The following is a 21,361-nucleotide window of genomic DNA, read 5'->3' on the forward strand; positions in this document are numbered from 1 at the left end:
AAGGCTTCTGGTCAACAGAAGGCTATTTAGTTAAGTTTTTGGGAAGTCAAAAGTTATATGCAGGCCAGGTACAGTGGCTTACACCTATAATGCCCGCACTTTGGGAGGCCGAAGCGGGTGGATCACTTGAGGTGAGGAGTTCGAGACCAGCCTGGCCAACATGGTGAAACCCTGTTTCTACTAAAAAGACAAAAATTAGCTGGGCGTGGTAGCATGCATCTGTAAACCTAGCTAGTCACAAGGCTGAGGCAGAAGAATCACTTGAAGCCAGGAGGCAGAGCTTGCAGTGAGCCGAGATCGTGCCACTGCACCCCAGCCTAGGCAACAGTGGGAGACTCCATCTCCAAAAAAAAAAAAAAGTAAAGAAAAGTTTTATACAGATTTTCAACTAGGAGAGGGGACAGCACCTCTAAACACCATTTTGTTCAGGTGTCAACTGTATAACATTTTTCAACACTAATACAGTGATTAAAAAAGAGACTCTGGGCCAGGCACCATGGCTCATGCCTGTAATCCCAGCACTTTGGGAGGCCGAGGCGGGCAGATCACGAGGTCAAGAGATTGAGACCATCCTGGCCAACACGGTGAAACCCTGTCTCTACTAAAAATACAAAAAAAATTAGCCGGTCATAGTGGCGAGTGCCTGTAGTCCCAGCTACTAGGGAGGCTGAGGCAGGAGAATGGCGTGAACCCGGGAGGCGGAGCTTGCAGTGAGCCGAGATCATGCCACTGCACTCCAGCCTGGGTGACAGAGCGAGACTCCGTCTCAAAAAAAAAAAAAAAAAAAAAAAAAAGAGAGACTCTGGAACCAAACTTTTTGGGTTGAAATTCCAACTCTACCACTTGTTAATTATATGCCTTCTCTGTGCCTTAATTTGCTTGCTTGTTGAATGGAATAATAGTATCTATCTCACAGGGTTATACGGAATGAGTTGATCCATCCAAAGCACTTAAAATGATGCCTCATACAAGCCAGGCATGATAGTGTGCACCTGTAGTCCCAGCTACTTGGGAGGCTGAGGAGGGAGGATCACTTGAGCTCAGGAGTTCAAGACTAGCCTGGGCAACACAGTGAGATCCTATTTCAAAAAAAAAAAATGCAACCAAACAAACAAAAAAACCCCAAAACCAGTGTCTAACTCAAAACTTAATAAATGTCCATTTAAATTTTATTATTATTTAATAATGCAGTAGGAGGGAAGAGACTAAAGATATTTACAAATCCTAGGAATTAAGTAAAGAAATTGACGATTTACCAATTATTCCAAATTGTTAAATGGTTATTTCCAAATTTCAGACCAGGAACAACATTCTTCTTATTGCCTCCTCTGGCACAGCTTACCTTATCTCTAGCACAAATACGCAACTCATTGTCTACTTCACAGACACGGGCAAACTTAATAAAGCGCTTGTAATCAAAATTATTTTGGATTCCAAGATGATGGCAGTCCCTAGAAGGATTCCAAAACAGAGAGATGAAATTTTTCAACAAGGAAGCTGTACCTTAAATAGTAATACTAAATTTATATAAATATTTTAGCCAACTTTTCAGAAGTGTTCGGTGCATACCTGGCAAAATAATCCCATTTGTCCACATCAATGCCATTTCTTTTATTAGACACTATCTCATAAAGGAAGCTTTTGTTTTCAGGACGCCCTTTATATGGCCACTGGAAGGCAAGAAAACCCACTGGAAGTTTTAGGATAGGCACCAAATCTATTTATAAACAAAGCAAAGCAATTTTATTAATCTGTAAAATATAAACAGATACCTGACTGGGAATATGAGATAAACTAGAAGGTTCTATTCTTTCTTTCTTCCACTTCATATCAAAACTAGCAGAAAGGGAAAAGAAATGCTAAGGTATATGATACCCTATTGTTACCACATTTTCTTGTGCCACTGAAAAGATCTGAACTCTATTACATTTCCCAAAACCAACAACTTTTGTGTTTTCTTGGTTTATAAGTTTTTGAAAAATATAAAATCTAGGCCAGGCATGGTGGCTCACACCTGTAATCCCATCACTTTGGGAGGCCGAGGAGGGCGGATCACGAGGTCAGGAGTTTGAAACCAGCTTGGCCAAGATGGTGAAACCCTGTCTCTACTAAAAACACAAAATTAGCTGGGCATGGTAGCAAGCGCTTGTACTCCCAGCTACTCGGGAGGCTGCGGCAGGAGAATTGCCTGAACTCAGGAGGCGGGAGGTTGCAGTTAGCTGAGGTTGTGCCACTGCCCTCTAGCCTGGGCAATAGAGCAAGACACCGTCTCAAAAATAAATAAATAAATAATATAAAATCTAATAATAAACTAACAATGCTTGAATTCATGCATTAAAACAGTACTATCTTTCAAAGTAGCTACATACCTAGTCTAAATAATATGCATTGTTGAATGTATTCTTTGAGCTCCATTTTTTTGGAAATAGGATATTTGCTACAAAACTCATCTGTTTATCTTATACTGTAAGTAAACTTGTGTATATTTGAGGAAACAGCCCTAAAAGTCTCAGGGGGAAATTATTTCCCAACTTTATTTTTAATTAAAAAAATACAAAAGATCAAAAAGGAAACAAAACGGATTTTCCATTGAACCAGTTCAACTTCTTTGTAGATCTTCCTATATTTAAATATTTCAAATATGATTTTTTTTAAATTTGTAGACAGGATCTAGCTCTGTTGCCCAGGCTGGAGTGCAGCTGCACAATCACAGATCACTGCAGCCTGCCTCAGCCTCCCAAGCATCTGAGACTACAGGCATGAGACAGGGTTTCAGTATGTTACCCAGGCTGATCTCAAACTCCTGGGCTCAACTGATCCTCTCATCATGGCCTCCCAAAGTGCTGGGATTACCGGCATGAGTCACTGAGCCTGGCCAAATACGTTCATTTTAATGGTTAAATAAAACATACACATTTACATTCCAAACAAAGTTACTTTAGGCTTCTATACAAAATACTGCAGGCCAGGTATGGTGGCTCACGCCTGTAATCCCAGTATTTTGGGAGGCCAAAGTGGGAGAATCACTTGAGCCCAGGAGTTCGAAACCAGCTTAGGCAACATAGTGAGACCACATCTCCAAAAAAAAAAATTTTTTTTAATGAATAAAATACTGCATATATATTCACTAAAAAAGAATTTATGGCCGGGTGCGGTGGCTCACGCCTGTAACCCCACCACTTTGGGAGGCTGAGGCGGGTGGATCACCTGAGGTCAGGAGTTCAAGACCAGCCTGGGCAACATGGTGAAACCCCGTCTCTACTAAAAATACAAAGATTTGCCGGGCATGGTGGCACACACCTGTAATCCCAGCTACTCAGGAGGCTGAAGCAGAAGAATTGCTTCAGCCTGGGAGACAGAGGTTGCACTGCGCTGAGATCATGCCACTGTACTCCAGCCTGGCCGACACAGTAAGACTCTATCTCAAAAAAAAAAAAAAAAGAAAGAAAGAAAAGAATTTATGCCAACCACAGTGGCTCACACCTGTATCCCAGCACTTTCAGAGGCAGAGCTGGGCAGATCACTTGAGCTCAGGATTTCAAGACTAACCTGGGCAACGTGACAAAACCCCATCTCTACAAAAAATACAAAAATTAGCTGGGCATGGTAGTGCACGTTTGTGGTCCCAGCTACTCAGGAGGCTGAGTTAGGAGGATCGCTTGAGCCTGGGAGGTGGAAGTTGCAGTGAGCTGAGATTGTGCCACTGCACTCCAGCCTGTGTGACAGAGTAAGACCTTGTCTCAAAAAAGAATTTCTGTATATATGTTTTTGGGAAGTAACTTCTAACTAATTCAGTTGAGAGGTAGAAAAAAATATAAGCATTTTATTTTTTGCATTAAACAGTAGAAACATAGAACTCATATTTTATCATTTAGCCTCTAAAATAGCCAAATGTATAACTCAGAAGGAATCATGAAAAGGCTAGATGAAAAGCACCAGTCAGTTAAAATTAAGCTGTACATAAACTTACCAATGAATCTTTGACAGGCGATTCAAGTGGTCCTACAATTTGTTCCTTTATAAAGCAAATATCTTCTTCAGGGATGAGACCATATTGTTCCATGACAGGCTTGATTCCATTAGAATTAATAAGGTGCTCAAACATCATAACTGAGCCTTGTTCATGCTAGGAAAAGTAAGCACAATATGATGTGTTAAAGATTCTAGCCGATTGGGAGCCCTGACTAACAAAATTATCCTCAGTTCCAAGTAATTCTGAGATAAAGGTCTATTGCATATTAATTCTCTAGTTTCTAACCACAATCTTAGGAACATTTTTAAAAACCTGTCAGATTTTTCATTTTACTAAGTAGTCTACAAACCTTTTACAAAACTTATTATTTCATAAACATATTTAATGCATTTAATGATATAATCATTTACAGTACCTAAATGAATATTACAAGATCATGTAGATAGAATTGCATTTTAATAAATATCATCATAAAATTGAATTTTATTTTTTCATCAGCCTTTGAACACGTGCAGTTATAAGCTCTGTTAGGCACTACCATCTAGTGGTGAAAAGGGGTAACTGCAAACTTGCCAGTAAAAACAAAGATCTCCCTTGAAATCTCCAATTGGCCTGTTTGCTCATCTCTCTCTGCTCACTCACTCACAATCAATGTAAAGGATCAAATGAACTCCTGAAGACATCTGCCCTTTCCTAGGTCCTACCAAACACTAACTCAAGATGAAAAACAAGACCTGAATTATCCTATAACTATTTTTTTTTAAAAAAGAGACAGGGAATCGCTCTGTTGCCCTGGCTAGAGTCCAGTGATGTGATCATGGGGTCACTGTAGTCTTGAACTCCTGGGCTCAAGTGATCCTCCCACTTCAGCCTCCCAAGTAGCTGAAACCACAGGTGCACACCACCCTACCCAGCTAATTTTTAGATTTTTTTGTAGAGGCAGGGTCTTGATTTGTTGACCAGGTTGGTCTTGAACTCCTAGGCTCAAATAATCCTCCTGTCTCAGCCTCCCAAAGTGGCAGGATTACAAGCACCTTGCCCTATAACTATTCTTTCCCCCCGCCCAGAAACAATTCTTGCTCCAGAAACTATTCTTAAAAACAGAATCAGGGCTGTCAGGCCTGGGTGCGGTGGCTCACACCTGTAATCCCAGCATTTTGGGAGGCCGAGGTGGGCAGATCACTTGAGGTCAGCAGTCCAAGTTTGGCCAACATGGCAAAACCTCCTGTCTACTAAAAAATACAAAAATTAGCCAGGCATGGTAGGGTGCACCTATAATCCCAGCTACTTGGGGGACTGAGGCAGGACAATCACTTGAACCCAGGAGGTGGAGGTTGCAGTGAGCCGAGATCGCCCTGCACTCCAGCCTGGGTGGGCAACAGAGTGAGACTCTGTTTCAAAAGAAAAAAAAAAAAAAAACCATAAAAACAGAATCAGGCTGGGTGCAGTGGCTCACATCTGTAATCCTAGCATTTTTTTGAGAGGCAAAGGTGGGAGGATTGCTTGAGCCCAGGAGTTCGAGAACAGCCTGGGCAACAAAGCAAGACCCTGTCTCTACAAAAAGATAAAAAGATTGGCTGGGTATAGTGACATGCGCCTGTGGTCCCAGCTACTTGGGAGACCAAGGCGGGAGGATTGCTTGAGCCCAGGTGGTTGAGGCTGCAGTTAGCTATGTTCATGCCTGTACTCCAGCCTGGGCAACAAAGCAAGACCTTGTCTCCAAAAAACAACAACAACAACAAACAAATTGGCCGGGCACAGTAGCTCACGCCTGTAATCCCAGCACTTCAGGAGGCGGAGGCAGGCAGATCACGAGGTCAGGAGATCGAGATCATACTGGCCAACATGGTGACACCCCATCTCTACTAAAAATATAAAAATTAGCCGGGTGTGGTGGCATGCACCTATAGTCCCAGCTACTCAGGAGGCTGAAGCAGGAGAAACGCTTGAACTCAGGAGGCGGAGGTTGCAGTGAGCCGAGATCACGCCACTGCACTACAGGCTGGGCGACACAGCGAGACTCTGTCTCAAAAAAACAAAAAACAAAAAACAAATTGAATCAAGATATATGTAATTACAAAGAGGAAAAATAGTAACTTTATAATGGAGAAATTTGACAGACAATGCCTTAATCAAGTAAGCAGAATTAATATCATTGGTATTGGCTCAACTAGGATTTATGTGCCTCCTGAGATGATACACTATGAAGGATGCATCACTGTTTTTTTTGGAGACAGAGTCTAGCTCTGTCACCTCCTGGGCTCCAGCAATTCTCCTTCCTCAGCCTCCCAAGTAGGCACGTGCCACGACACCCAGCTAATTTTTTGTGGGTTTTTTTTTTTTTTCCCTCTTGTTGCCCAGGCTGGAGTGAAATGGCGTGATCTTGGCTCACTGCAACCTCCGCCTCCCAGGTTCAGGTGATTCTCCTGCCTCAGCCTCCCAAGTAGCTGGGATTACAGGTGCCCACCACCATGCCCAGATAATTTTTATATTTTTAGTAGAGACAGGGTTTCGCCATGTTGGCCAGGCTGGTCTCCAACTTCTGACCTCAGGTGATCCACCCACCTTGGCCTCCCAAAGTGCTGGGATTACAGACGTGAGCCACTGCCTCCGATCTGGACACATCACTTTTGTGGCATTCTACCAAAAATGCATAGCTTGAATCTATGAGGAAACATCACACTGAAACTCAAATTGAGGAACATTCCACAAAATAGCTCAGTTGCTCTTTAAAAAAATGACAAAGTCACTAACGATAAAGACTGAAGAATTGCTCCAGATCAAAAGAAACTAGAAAAATGGCAACTAAATGCAATGTGTAATTCTGGACCAGGGAAAAAAAGTTTTTTTCCCCTTTTTCTATATGGACAATTGGTAAAATTTGAAAGTCTGAATTAGATAAGAGTACTGCATCAACATTAATTTACTGATTTTGATAATTATACTATGGTTATATAAGAAAATGTTGTTTTTAGGAAATACCCACTGAAGTATTTAGAAATAAAGTATTTCAACAATTTACATTTCTTTGAGAGACAGGGCTCTTTCTCTATCACCCAGGCTGGAGCTCAGTGGCATATTCATAGCTCAGTGTGTCCCTGAACTCCTGGATTCAAGTAATCCTCCCGTTCTCAGTAGCTAGGACCACAGGTGTGCACCACAATGACCAGCTGATATTTTCATAATTTTGTAGAGTCAGTTTCACTATGTTGCCCAGGCTGGTGTTGAACTCCTGGGCTCAAAGCTATCCTCCTGCCTTAGCCTCCCAAACTGTTGGGATTACAGGTGTGAGCCACTGTGTCCAGTCTAAAAACTAACTTTCTTTTTTTGAGACAAGTTCTCACTCTGTTACCTACCTTGGAGTGCAGTAGCACGATCACAGCTCATTGCAGCCTCGACCTCCCAGGCTCAAGCAATCCTGCCACCCCACCATGCCTGGCTAATTTTTAAATCTTTTTGTAGAGATGGGGTTTCACCATGTTGTCCAGGCTGGTCTTGAACTCCTGGGCTCAAGCGATCTGCCCACCTCGGCCTCCCAAAATGTTGATATTACAACCATGAGCCACTGTGCCTGGTCAAAACTTACTTTCTAATGATTCAGAAAAAAAAAATCTATATATAAAGAGAGAGTATTTTATTTTATTTATTTATTGACACGGAGTCTCGCTCTGTCACCCAGGCTGGAGTGCAGTGGCGTGATTTCAGCTCACTGCAAGCTCCGCCTCCTGGGTTCACGCCATTCTCCTGCCTCAGCCTCCTGAGTAGCTGGGACTACAGGTGCCTGCCACCACACCCAGCCAATTTTTTGTATTTTTAGTAGAGACGGGATTTCACTGTGTTAGCCAGGATGGTCTCAATCTTCTGACCTTGTGATCCGCCCACCTCGGCCTCCCAAAGTGCTGGGATTACAGGCGCGAGCCACCACGCCCGGCCAAGAGAGAGTATTTTAAAAAATAAAAATGAGGTGGATCACTTGACCCTGGGAGGCAGAGGTTGCAGTGAGCTTAGATGACACCACTGAGCTCCTGCCCGGGTGACAGGGCAAGACCCTGTCTCAAAAACAATAAAATAAAAATAAATAAATAAATAAACAAATAAGGGATTTTCAAAATAGTAGTTTTAAATATATCAATGCCAACTGTGAATATACTAGCAAACAGAAAAAATTAAGTTTCATAAAGCTAGCACAGACCGTAACAACAACTAAAATTATAAGGAACTTAGGAGTAAGTATAACAAAGATGTATGACTTTCATGGCAAGCCTAGGCAACATAGTAAGACTCCATCTCTACAAATAAATACCCAGGTGTGATGGTGCAGGCCTCTGGCCCCAGCTACTTGGGAGGCTGAGGTGGAAGGATCGCTTGAGTCTGGAGGTCAAGACCAGCCTGGGCAACATAGTAAGACTCTGTTCTCCACAGAAAGGAAAAAATAAAAACATAAATCTTATTATAAAGTATGTCAACCTAAAAGGAAGGAGCTGAGAAATATTTAATATAGAGAGTTTATTTGGGCCAAGGTTGAGGACACATTTACAAATTGCCTTGGGGAATGCTTGGGGAGAACCAAAGAGGCTCAAGTTTTTAAAGAAAAAAGGACTGGCCAGGTGTGGTGGCTTAGGCCTGTAATCTCAGCACTTTAGGAGGCCAAGGGGGGCAGATAGCTTGAGCTCGGGAGTTGAGACCAGTCTGGGCAACAAAGTGAGACCCACTCCCTCTACAAAAAATACAAAAAATTAGCTGGGCATGGTAGTGTGTGCTTGTAGTCCCAGCTACTCTGGAGGATGAAGTGGGAGAATTGCTTGAGCCTTGGAAGTCGAGGTTGCAGTAAGCCATGTTTGCACCACTGCACTCCACCCTGGGTGACAAAGCAAGATCCTGTTGAGGGGAGGGGAGGGGAGGGGAAAGGAGGGGAGGGGGAAGGGGAAAGAAAAGGAAGGGAAAGAAGGGAAGGAAGGGAAAGAAAGGAAGGAAAGGAAGGAAGGAAGGGAAAAAGAGAAAGAATGAGAAAGAAAGTGAGACAGAGAAAAAGAGAGAGAGACAGACAGAAGGGAGAGAAAAGAAAAAAAAGAAAAGAGTACAAATCAGGAGGAGGAGGTGATCACAAAGAGGAGGTGATAACAAAAGTTGTTAGTCAGGAATGTTCACTGGCTTACAGAAATAACATTAGTTAGTGATTGGCTACATATTATGAAGTACAGGATATATGGCATTTTATGGTTACCTGGCATCCCACATAACAGCTGGCTTCAAGAGATAATAATTATTTAGCTCAAGGGGGCGTGACATGATTGCTGTTCTATTTCAATGCCTCTCTGGGCCTGATAATGTAAAGGGGCTCATATTTCTCAGATAAAAATTTCTTTTCTTCTTTTTTTTCTTCCCCAAGTAACAAGTGTGGAAACAGAACAGAATGCAGAATGATTCATCATATATGGGAAGTTAATAAATGTTGGGGTTGATATTACAGTCAGTGGGGATAGGATGAACTATTAAAAAATTAGATTTCTCGGCCGGGCGTGGTGGCTCACGTCTGTAATCCCAGCACTTTGGGAGGCTGATGTGGGCGGATCATGAGATCAGGAGTTCGAGACCAGCCTAACCAACATGGTGAAACCCCATCTGTACTAAAAATACAAAAGTCAGCCGGGTGTGGTAGCACATGCCTGTAATCCCAGCTATTCAGGAGGCTGAGGCAGGAGACTCGCTTGAACCCGGGAGGTGGAGGTTGCAGTGAGCCAAGATCGCACCACTGCACTCCAGCCTGGGCAACAGAGTGAGACTCCATCTCAAAAAAAAAAAAAAAAAAAAAAAAAGGATTTCTCCTATATACTTACACAAAAATAAATTGTACATGAGCTAAGGATTTAAATGCGAAAGGCAAAATGCTTAAAGGAAAAGATTTGGTAATGATTGAGAAGATCATATTAGATCAACTGCAGAAGAAAACAACTATAAGCTCTGGACAACTCCCTGAAGGTCCTGGAGAGAGACCAAAACCAAGTGGATGTTAGACCTCAATACTTAGAAGGGAGAGGTACTGGGTGACATTCCAGTTTTATGGTTTTTTGCCTAAGGGCAGGCTCCAGGACAGAAAAACTGGTGAGAAACTACTCATTTTACTGGCTTGCAGAACCAGAGTACTTCAACAAAATTGAAAACGTCTGTTTTTCAAAAGGCACCATGAAAAAATGAATTGGCCAAGCCAGACACTGGGGAAAAATATTCACAATACATATACCTAACCATATACATATATAAAGAATTCCTACAACTCAATAATCAAAGAGCAAGCAATCAAACTTTTTAAACGAGTAAAATGTTGAGAGTTCTTTGCAGAAGAAGATATATCAATAACAAAGTACAAAGTACAGGAAATAGTATTCAACATACATTAGAAAATCAAACCATGAAATACCATTTGACACTCATTAGAAGGGCTAATTTGAAAGGCCAAATGTTGATGAGGCTGTAAAACAACTGGAACTCCAGTATGTTGCTGATGGGAGTGTAAAATGGTACAACCGCATTGGAAAACTCTGGTAGTTTCTTATAGAATTAAATACATATCTACCATATGACCCAGCAATTCTAACTCCTCGGTATTTACCTAAGCGAAATGAAAATGTGTTTCTTTATTTTATCTATTTTACTTTTATAAAATAATGTATTTCTGCTGAATGTATTTCTTGTTTTAAAAATGTAATTAACTTTCCACACTACAACAACATAGAAAATGTATTTCTACCAAAATCTTGTACGATAATGTGCACGACAACCTTATTTATAACAACCAAAACCTGAAAACAATCCAAATTCCAACAAAACAAGAAAGGGTAAACAAATTGTGACTTATTTGCACAATGCCACACTACGTAGGTGATAAAAAAAAGGATCAACTACTGAGGCACATAACATGAACAAATCTCAAAACCATTATGTTGAGTAAATAAAGCAAGGCATAAAATAGGACCTCCTATATGATTCTGCTTAATCAAGTCTAAGAACAACAAAATTCATTTATGTTTGTAAAAATCAGAAGGTGATGGTGGGGTGAGGGGGAGTGAGAATTGACTAGGAAAAAGCACATGAGAATTTTTCAGGAAGATGAAAATGTTCTATATCCTGACTGGGTAATAGTCATATGGATGTATACGCCTGTCAAAAGTCACTGAACTTAAGATCTGGACAACTTATTGTATGTGAACTATACCTCAAAAAAAGAGAGAGAGAGAAAAAAAAAGTGGTTGACATATAAGAAGTTTTCAATATATATTAATATCCTTTTTCTATTCCTGTTCCAGAAATACAGTGTAGTAAAAACCAACCTAATTTTACTTCTCAAAAATTGATTCCAAAATATGGGACAGCCACCTGCAAATGCCTAATTTTAAAATGATTCATTTAATATATATGACTTGACTGGTAAGTTAGTTCGTGGTCATACCAAATGTGTCAAAATTGGAGTTGGCCTTTTATTATACAGTAGTACAATGGAGCAGAAGGAGTATTAAACTGGCAACTGGTTTTGTATTGCTGATTCCAGTATTTAACGGCTTTGTGATTTTTGATGCATCAATACACATCCAAGAGTTTCAAGTTCCTTTATTTGTAAAAAGGGAGATAATGATAACTTCCTTACAGACTACTGTGAGAACCAAACAAAAGCATATATATATATATATATATATATATATATATATGAATGAAAGCACCCTGGACACTGTAATGGGGAAGTATTTTATAACACAGTAGTGGAACCAAACAGATAAATTAACTAAATAACCTACTTAAATAGTCTTTCTTTTTATTGACTATTGACTGTATGAATACATACCGTCCATTTCACCTCCGGGCGAGCAAGTGGAATAAACCGTCCATCAAACATGTGAGAAAATGGCCCATGACCTTAAAAACAAAAGCAGCCTTAGAACAAGAAAAACATCTGTAAACCAACAAAAACTTTTTCCTTTTTTTTTTTTTTTTTTTTTTGAGACGGAGTTTCGCTCTTGTTGCCCAGGCTGGAGTGCAGTGGTACAATTTTGGCTCAACACAATCTCCGCCCCCTGGGTTCAAGCGATTCTCCTGCCTCAGGCTACCGAGTAGCTGGGATTACAGGCGTGTGCAACCACATCCAGCTAATTTTGTATTTCTAGTAGAGATGGGGTTTCTCTATGTTGGTCAGGCTGGTCTCGAACTCCCGACGTCAGGTGATCCGCCCGTCTCAGCCTCCCAAAGTGCTGGGATTACAGGCGTAAGCCACCACACTCGGCCAAACTGAATTCTTTAATCTTTTTAGTTTAACTTGAATAGCAAAAGAAATTAATAATCTAAAAATACAATCACAAAAAGGGACAAACCCTTTCTTCCTATTTCTAAAACAGGAGAACAGGAAGCAGAAACATATGGAAAAGTAAGCTCTCCATCAAGCGGTCTCCAGTCACCAGGGCTTACATAAATCTGATAAAAGGGCAGTTTTTGTTGTTTTTTGAAGAGACAGAGTCTTGCTGTGTTGTTCAGGCTGGAGTGCAGTGGCTATTCACAAGCATGATCATTATGCACTGTAGCCTTGGACTCCTGACCTCAAGTCATTCTCCTGCCTCAGCCACCTGAATAGCTGGGACTACAAGCATGCACCACCACACAGGGCTTGATAAATGGACAATTCTGTGTAACTAAAAAGAATGTTAATGCCAAAAACTTTTTGAAATCTTCAGATTGAAAATATCTGGATTAAAATAGCAGTTTTAAGAAAATCCACTAGGGCCAGGTGTGGTGGCTCATGCCTGTAATCCCAGCACTTTGGGAGGCTGAGGCGGGTGGATCACCCGAGGTCAGGAGTTTGAGACCAGCCTGACCAATATGGTGAAACCTCATCTCTACTAAAACTATAATAATTAGCTGGGCATGGTGGCATGTGCCTGTAGTCCCAGCTACTTGGGAGGCTGAGGCAGGAGAATGGCTTGAACCCGGGAGGTGGAGGTTGTGGTGAGCCAAGATTGTACCATTGCACTCCAGCCTGGGCAACAGAGCGAGACTCCATCTGAAAAAAAAAAAAAAAGAAGTGAGCCACTTAACTGGAGAGGGAAGTCTACCTAGACTAGCCTTGGCCCTGCTTTGCAAGTCACAGGCTACACATAAAGGCTCGCTAATGCAGTGCCCAGGCTCCTGGGGACTGGCAAAGGTTTCCCAATGATTCTCCCTCAAAATACCAAGAATCCATCAAATTTATTATCTAGTGGCTGGTATTGGTTCTTTGGAAGTCTCCGGGGGACATAAAAAGAGTGCCTACTTGCTTTAAGTATCTGGCTATCCAAACAGTGGCACGCACCTCCCTTCCCCTGCCCTGAGGGTACACACAAACTCTCAGGGTCCCTGAATAAGTAGCAATAAACTATAAGGATAGAGGTAAAAACCCCCATGATTTAAAAGGAACAGTCCCGGCCCAACGTGGTGACTTATGCCTGTATTCCCAACACTTTGGGAGACTGAGGGAGGTGAATCACTTGAGGTCAGAGTTCAAGACTAGTTTCAACAACATGATGAAACTGCATCTCTACTAAAAATAGAAAAAAATTAGCTAGGCGCTACTCGGGAGGCTGAGGCAGAAGAATCACTTGAACCCAGGAAGCGGGGTTGCAGTGAGCCGAGATAGTGCCAACTGCACTCCAGTCTGCGTGACAGAGCAAGACTCCATCTCAAAAATAAATAAATAAATGGGACAGTCCCCTTTCTCTTTGTCACAGGAAAAGGATGATATTCTTTTGCTTGGATTAAAGTGGCCTAAGACCTCACATGGATCAGAAAAGACAAGGAGTTCTCTAAATGTGTTAATCCACTTGGGCAGATTAGAGATTATAAATATGAAAAAAATGGATTTCACCAAATAACCGAAGGAAAAATGGTGATTTTATTTAATAAGAAGGATAAGGCCAGGTGCGGTGGCTCACACCTGTAATCCCAGCTCTCAGGGAGGCAGAGGCGGGGGGATAGCTTGAGCCCAGGAGTTTGAGACCTGCCTGGGCAATATAGCGAGATCCCGTTCTCCACAAAAAGGAAGAAAAAAAAAAAGACCAAAAAAAAAAAAAATAAGCGTAAGAATGATAAAAGAAAAATAAAATTCACACATCATCCTAAAAGCAGTAGTAAGAAAAACTCACTATCAAAAAGCCCTTTCATATAACCTGTAGTAAAGATGATGGCCAGGCACAGTGGCTCATGCCTGTAATCCCAGCACTTTGGGAGGCTGAGGCTGGTGGATCACCTGAGGTCAGGAGTTCGAGACCAGCCTGGCCAACATGGTGAAACCCCGTCTCTGCTAAAAATACAAAAATTAGCTGGATATGGTGGTGCATGCCTGTAATCCCAGCTACTCGGGAGGTTGAGGCACGAGAATTGCTTGAAACCAGGAAGCGGAGGTTGCAGTGAACCGATAATGAGCCACTGCACTCCAGCCTGGGCAACAGAGCAAAACTCTGTCTCAAAAAAAAACAAAAAACAAAAAACAAAAAACCACTTTAGCAAAGATGTTTAACATGAGAAATTCACTGAAAGTTGCCAAGAAAATAAAATAGCAATGTTTTCTACTTACGAATCATTCTAGGAAGAAGCAACAGTACATTTATACTAACGTCAACTGAAGAATTAAAATACAATTTCCATATTCTCTTGGTTGATCTGATTTTTTAACGTCAAAGAGAGGTAACATATGTTATGATTTTACATAACAACTTTGTCTCTTTGTACAGCTTACCGAGATCATGACAAAGTCCAGCAATCTGAACACAGAGAATATCTCGTTCACTTATCTGCAGCTCTGGTTGTTTTTCACCCAGTGCGCGAACTAGACATCCTGCTAGATACCCCACCCTGCAGAGCAAAAACACAAAAAGTCACTTTTCTGTTTGCAAGAGGAGTGATAGTTCTGGTCCTCAAGAACTTCAGTATGTTTCCTTAAACATTCTAACATACCTTTAGGGCAACTTTACTGAACAGTATATTTCAGAACTAGGCAGGAACACACACAAACGGAATCCCAAAAGCAGGACCTCTGGCTCAATATCACCAATCATTAGAGGAATGCACATCAAAACCACAGTGAGATACCACTTCACACCCCTTAGGATAGCTACTATTAAAAAAAGAAAACCAGAAAATAACAAGTGTTGGACATGATGTGAAGAAGTTGGAAGCCTGTGCACTGTTAGTGGGGATGTATTATGGTGTAGCTGCCATGGAAAACAGTATGGGTGCTCCACAAAAATTAAAAATGGAATTACCACAGTGATTTAGCAATTTCACTTCTGGGTATACACCCACAATAACGAAAGTAGGTCTTGAAAAGATTGGCTGGGCTCAGGGGCTCACGCCTGTAATCCCAGCACTTTGGGAGGCTGAGGCGGGCAGATCGCTTGCAGTCAGGGGTTCGAGACCAGCCTGGCCAACATGTTGAAGCCCCATCTCTACTAAAAAATACAAAAATTAGCTCAGCATGGTGGCAGGTACCTGTAATCCCAGCTATTTGGGAGGCTGAGGCAGGAGAATTGCTTGAACCCAAGAGGCACAGGTTGCAGTGAGCCAAGATCTTGCCATTGCACTCCAGCCTGGGCAACAGAGCAAGATTCCGTCCCCACCATCCCCACCGCCAAAAAAAGAAAGAAAATATATTTGTACAGACATGTTCATAGCAGCACTACTCAAAATAGCCAAGAGGTAAAAGCAACAGGTATCCATCCACAAATGAATGTATAAACAAAATGTGGTAGATACATATGATAAAATATTATTCAACCTTAAAAAGGAAATAAAAAATAATTTCAAAATAAAAAATAAAAATAAAAAATAAAAAATAAAAAAAAGGAAAGAAATACTGACACATGCTACAACATAGATGAACTTTGAGGAAATTATGCTAAGTGAAATAAGCCAGTGACAAAAAGACAAATATTATATGATTTCACTAAGATGAGGTACCTAGAGTAGCCAAATTCATAAACAAAAAAAAGAGGGCCGGGTGCGGTGGCTCACGCCTGTAATCCCAGCACTTTGGGAGGCCGAGGTGGGCAGATCACCTGAGGTCGGGAGTTCAAGAACAGCCTGGCCAACGTGGTGAAACTCCATCTCTACTAAAAATACAAAATTAGCCGGGCGTGGTGGCAGGTGCCAGCTACTTGGAAGGCTGTAATCCCAGCTACTTGGAAGGCTGAGGCAGCTACTTGGAAGGCTGCTTGGAAGGCTGTAATCCCAGCTACTTGGAAGGCTGAGGCAGGAGAAACACTTGAACCGAGGAGGCGGAGGTTGTGGTGAGCCGAGATTGCGCCATTGCACTCCAGCCTGGGCAACAAGAGCGAAACTCCGTCTCCAAAAAATAAAAAAAAAAAAGTAGAATGGTAGTTACTAGGGGGTTGCGGGGGGCGGGGGACATGAAGAGTTGTTTAACACGTATACAGTTTCGTGTTTTTTTTTTTTTTGAGACGGAGTCTCGCTGTGTTGCCCAGGCTGGAGTGCACTGGCCTGATCTCAGCTCACTGCAACCTCAGGAGTAGCTGGGATTACAGGTACACCCCACCATGCTCGGCTGGTTTTGTATTTTTAGTAGAGACGGGGTTTCGCCATGTTGCCCAAGCTGATCTTGAACTCCTGACCTCAGGTGATCCGCCGGCCTCAGCCTCCCAAAGTGCTGGGATTCCAGGTGTGAGCCACTGTACCCGGCAAGTTTGGTTTTGTAAGATGATAAGAGTTTTGGCAATCGATTGGTTGCACAATGTGAATGCATTTAACCCTACTAAACTGTACACTTAAAAAACACTTAAGACTATGTATTTTCTATTCTGTGTATTTTACCACAGTTTTTTTTTAAAGTAGGAATATCTGGCTTTGTAATGTTTACAACATAATTGGAGATGAAGTACTTAAATGCACTTCCAGCACTTCCATCTGAGCCATTCCTAAATTCTTTTCCCCTGAACTCTGAGCTACATGAGGACAGAGGCGATTGTTATCTTTTTGTGGTTTGGTAGGGCTTAGTAAGGTTCGATAAATATTTGTTGATGAATGAACATTTGAGTATTAGACACATGTTGTGCCTAACTAAAAATGCTTCTACACAAACAGAAAACCAAAGTAATATGCTGTGAGTACTTCATGAAAATCTCAAAGACTGTCTATTCTTCCCTGTCCACTTCCTCCTGGCTCTACACTGTATAATGGAAATGCAGACCAACGTCTCAGCTTAGTTGTATGTAACAGAGGCATCGCCTTCTCTAAGATTATGAATGCTTTTTTAACTTATGCATTTCCTGACAGGTAAGAAAATGATCTGGTTTGAAAGAGCAACTCTGTACCAGAGTAAATAGAGAATACAGAAAAATTAAATAATCAAATATACATAATTAGTTGTATCAGTAACCGACCCATTATCTTTTATTTATTTATTTATTTATTTTGAGACTGATTCTCACTCTGTCACCCAGGCTGGAGTGCAATAGTGCTATCTCAGTTCACTGCAACCTTGGCCTCCCGGGTTCAAGCTATTCTCCTGCCTCAGCCTCCCAAGTAGCTGCAGCGTGCACCACCACGCCTTGCTAATTTTTGTGTTTTTACTAGAGACGGGGTTTCACCATGTTGCTCAGGCTGGTCTCGAACTCATGATCTCAAGTGATCTGCCTGCCCCAGCCTCCCAAGTACTGAGATTGGCCGGGCACGGTGGCTCATGCCTGTAATCTCAGCACTTTGAGAGGCCGAGGCGGGCGGATCACGAGGTCAAGAAATCAAGACCACCCTGGCCAACGTGGTGAAACCCTGTCTCTACTAAAAAATACAAAAATTAGCCAGGCATGGTGGTGGGCACCTGTAATCCCAGCTACTTGGGAGGCTGAGGCAGGAGAATCACTTGAACCCTGGAGGCAGAGGTTGCAGTGAGCTGAGATTGTGCCATTGCACTCCAGCCTGGGCGACGGAGTGAGACTCCATCTCAAAAAAAAAAAAAGTGCTGGGATTACAGGTGTGAGCCACCACACCCAGCCCCTGTTAGCTTTTAATTAATATTTAAAAACAAATCCAACTGACCTGTCTATAGATACTTTCATTATTTTTCCAGGAAAGATCTGAGGTGGTTAAGAATACATAAAATAAATAAAATGCAACAAGGTAAATAAAAAGCCTCAATTTTGGGGCTGGGCACGGTGGCTCATACCTGTAATCCCAGTACTTTGGGAGGCTGAGGCAGGTGGCTCACAAGGTCAGGAGTTCAAGACCAGCCTGGCCAAGATGGTGAAACCCCGTCTCTACTAAAGTTACTAAAATTAGCCGGGTGTGGTGGTGGGCGCCTGTAATCCCAGCTGCTCAGGAGGCTGAGGTGCAGAACTGCTTGAACCTGGGAGGTCGAAGTTGCAGTGAGCCAAGATTACGCCACTGCACTCCAGCCTAGTGAAAGAGACTCTGTCTCAACAACAAAAAAAAAGCCTCAATTTTCTCATCAACAAAATAAGGACATTATCATCATTTTGTAAAACTATTTATTCTCTAAAAGATTAAGACAACTATTTCTTTCTTTTCCTGTTTTCTTTTTCTTTCTTTCTTTTTTTTTTTTTTGAGATGGGGTTTTGCTCTTGTTGCCTAGGCTGGAGTGCGATGGTGCAATCTCAGCTCACTGCAACCACCACCTCCTGGGTTCAAGTGATCCTCCTGCCTCAGCCTCCTGAGTAGCTAGGATTACAGGTGCGCACCATCATGTCTGGCTAATTTTGTATTTGTAGTAAAGATGGGGTTTCACCATGTTGGCCAGGCTGGTCTTGAACTCCTGACCTCATGTGATCCACCCACCTCTGCCTCCCAAAGTGCTGGGATTATAGGTGTGAGCCACCATGCCTGGCCTAAGATAACTATTTCATGAGACAGAGAAAATACTTAAAAACTGCAAGTTCCCCACCCCATTCCCTTCTTACCCTAGACTATGCTCAAATCGATTGTGTGAAGCTCCTGGAAAAACATAGTAACCACCTCCCAGCTGTTTGATGTATCGAAGACGTTGAAATTGAGGTGTATCAATGATTCGGACAAGGAGAGGGTGGAGCTCAATGTGGCCATGGATAGGATCATTAATTACCTAGAAAATTATGTTTAATTAATATGAATAACAACATGTAAGTCCAACTGAAATTTGTGTGCAGCCATTCCTAATTATAGTGCAAAGTCAAAGCTATTTGATTTTTCAAGTAAAAATATTAACGGAAATGACAAGATGTTAACATCATTACCTTATTTAGGTATCACTACCAGACAGATCAAGTATATTGGATTTGAGTATATTTTACTTCTTCCTAATGGATGTGAATAACAGAAAAATAAGGATTTTGATTTTTTATTATGTATATGACTTAATTAGTCTTTAATAAGTTTGTCTTGTATTCAAGTTAAACATACATATTCATTTCGATTTAAACACATTCATCTACATCATGTAACCCATATCACTATAGGTATTATGTCTAATTTTTTTTTTTTTTTTTTTTGAGACAGAGTCTCACTGTGTCACCCAGGCTGGAGTGCAGTGGCACGATCTCAGCTCACTGCAACCTCTGCCTCCCAAGTTCAAGCTATTCTCCTGCCTCAGCCTCCCGAGTAGCTGGGACTACAGGGGTGTGCCACTATGCCCAGCTAATTTTTGTATTTTGAGTAGAGACGGGGTTTCACTATGTTGGCCAGGCTGGCCTCGAGCTCCTGACCTCAAGTGATCCGCCCACCTCGGCCTCCCAAAGTGTTGGAATTACAGGCGTGAGCCACCGTGCCTGGCCTAAATTTTTTTTTTTCTAAATGTATCTATACAGCACTCATCATTAAAACAGAAAAGAAAGAAGGGAGGCAGGGAAAGAAAGAAAGATGGAAATTCCTCTACCATATAGATAAGAAATCATGCAGATCCGAGTGCAGGTGCTCACATCTGTAATCCCAGCACTTTGGGAGGCCAAGAGTTTGAGACTAGTCTAGGCAACATAGTGAGACCCCATCTTTAAAAACAAAAATGCAGTGGCACACATCTGTAGTCCCAGGTACTCTAGAGGCTGAGGTAGGAAGATCCCTTGAGCCCCAGGGGATCAAGGCTGCAGTAACCTACTATTGTGCCACAACACTTCAGCCTAGGCGACAGAGAGAAACTCTGTCTCAAAAAAAGAAGAAAAAAAGCAAGAAAATAATTTTGTACAGCTGAACAATGTGTTTATGTGTGTGTGTTCTTTTTGTTTTGTTTTTCTTAGAGATAGGGTCTCGCTTTCTCACCAGGCTGCAGTGCATTGGCTATTCACAGGCACAATCATAGCTTACTGTAGCCTCAAACTCCGAGGCTCCAGGGATCCTCCTGCCTCAGCCTCCCAAATAGCTGGGACTACAGGCATGTACCACCATTCCTAGCTAATTTATTTTTATTCTTTGTGGAGACAAAGTCTTGCTATATTGCCCAGGCTGACCTCGTGTCCGCCCGCCTCAGCCTCCCGAAGTGCTGGAATTACAGGCATGAGCCACCGCGCCTGGCTAAAATCTACTTTTAAACCATTTAAGGACCTAAAAGCCTTCACTGTAAATTTTTCAGGTTGTAATAACTGTCTTTTTTGTTTGTTTGTTTGTTTTTTGAGACAGAGTCTAGCTCTATCACATAAGCTGGAGTACAATCAGGGCTCATTGTAACCTCTGCCTCCCAAGCTTAAGCGATCCTCCCACCTCAGCCTCCCAAGTAGCTGGAACTAAACCACGCCTGGCTAATTTTTCTTTTTTTGGTAGAGATGGGATTTCTGGCAGGGCATGGTGGCTCATGCTTGTAATGCCAGCACTTTGGGAGGCCAAGGCGGGTGGATCACCTGAGATCAGGAGTTCACGAGCAGCCTGACCAACATGATGAAATCCCACCTCTACTAAAAATACAAAAATTAGCTGGGCATGGTGGTGGGCGTCTGTTATCCCAGCTACTCAGGAGGCTGAGGCAGGAGAATCGCTTGAACCCAGGAGGCAAAGGTTGCAGTGAGCTGAGATTGTGCCACTGCACTCCACTGCACTCCAGCTTGGGCAACAGAGTGAGACTCTATCTCAAAAAAAAAAAAAAAGATTCATTGATACATTTGAAAAATTAGTCCTCATTATGTCAAACACTGCACTCCCTCTTCACCATTACACAATCTCAGCTTCAGAGGCCAACTGAACTAAATTTAGCATAAAGAACACTGTGTCAAGAACAAACCATGGTGACCTTGGGTTCGGCAATGGTTTCTTAAATATGACACTAAAAGTACAAGACACAAATGAACACAAAAAATATAAATTGGATTACATAAAAACTTAAAACTTTTGTGATCCAAAGAACACCATCAAAAAAGTAAAAAGACAACCCACAGACTTGGA

The 21,361-nt window shown here is 42.0% G+C and overlaps 1 protein-coding gene across 1 annotated transcript in view; it reads right to left on the reverse strand.

The window, feature by feature from the left end:
* Positions 1–21,361, reverse strand: part of SAMHD1 (SAM and HD domain containing deoxynucleoside triphosphate triphosphohydrolase 1) — a 57,775-nt gene that overhangs the window by 22,503 nt on the left and 13,911 nt on the right. Inside the window, exons 4-9 of the mRNA NM_001279619.1 lie at positions 18,919–19,079; positions 14,727–14,842; positions 11,811–11,881; positions 3,971–4,126; positions 1,570–1,670; positions 1,343–1,451 (exon numbers count right to left, since the gene is read on the reverse strand). Of these exons, the coding sequence (NP_001266548.1) occupies positions 1,343–1,451; positions 1,570–1,670; positions 3,971–4,126; positions 11,811–11,881; positions 14,727–14,842; positions 18,919–19,079 (714 nt within the window). The remainder of the gene's footprint in view (positions 1–1,342; positions 1,452–1,569; positions 1,671–3,970; positions 4,127–11,810; positions 11,882–14,726; positions 14,843–18,918; positions 19,080–21,361) is intronic.

Source organism: Gorilla gorilla, chromosome 21, assembly GCF_029281585.2.
Source record: "Gorilla gorilla gorilla isolate KB3781 chromosome 21, NHGRI_mGorGor1-v2.1_pri, whole genome shotgun sequence".
Taxonomy (NCBI): domain Eukaryota; kingdom Metazoa; phylum Chordata; class Mammalia; order Primates; family Hominidae; genus Gorilla; species Gorilla gorilla.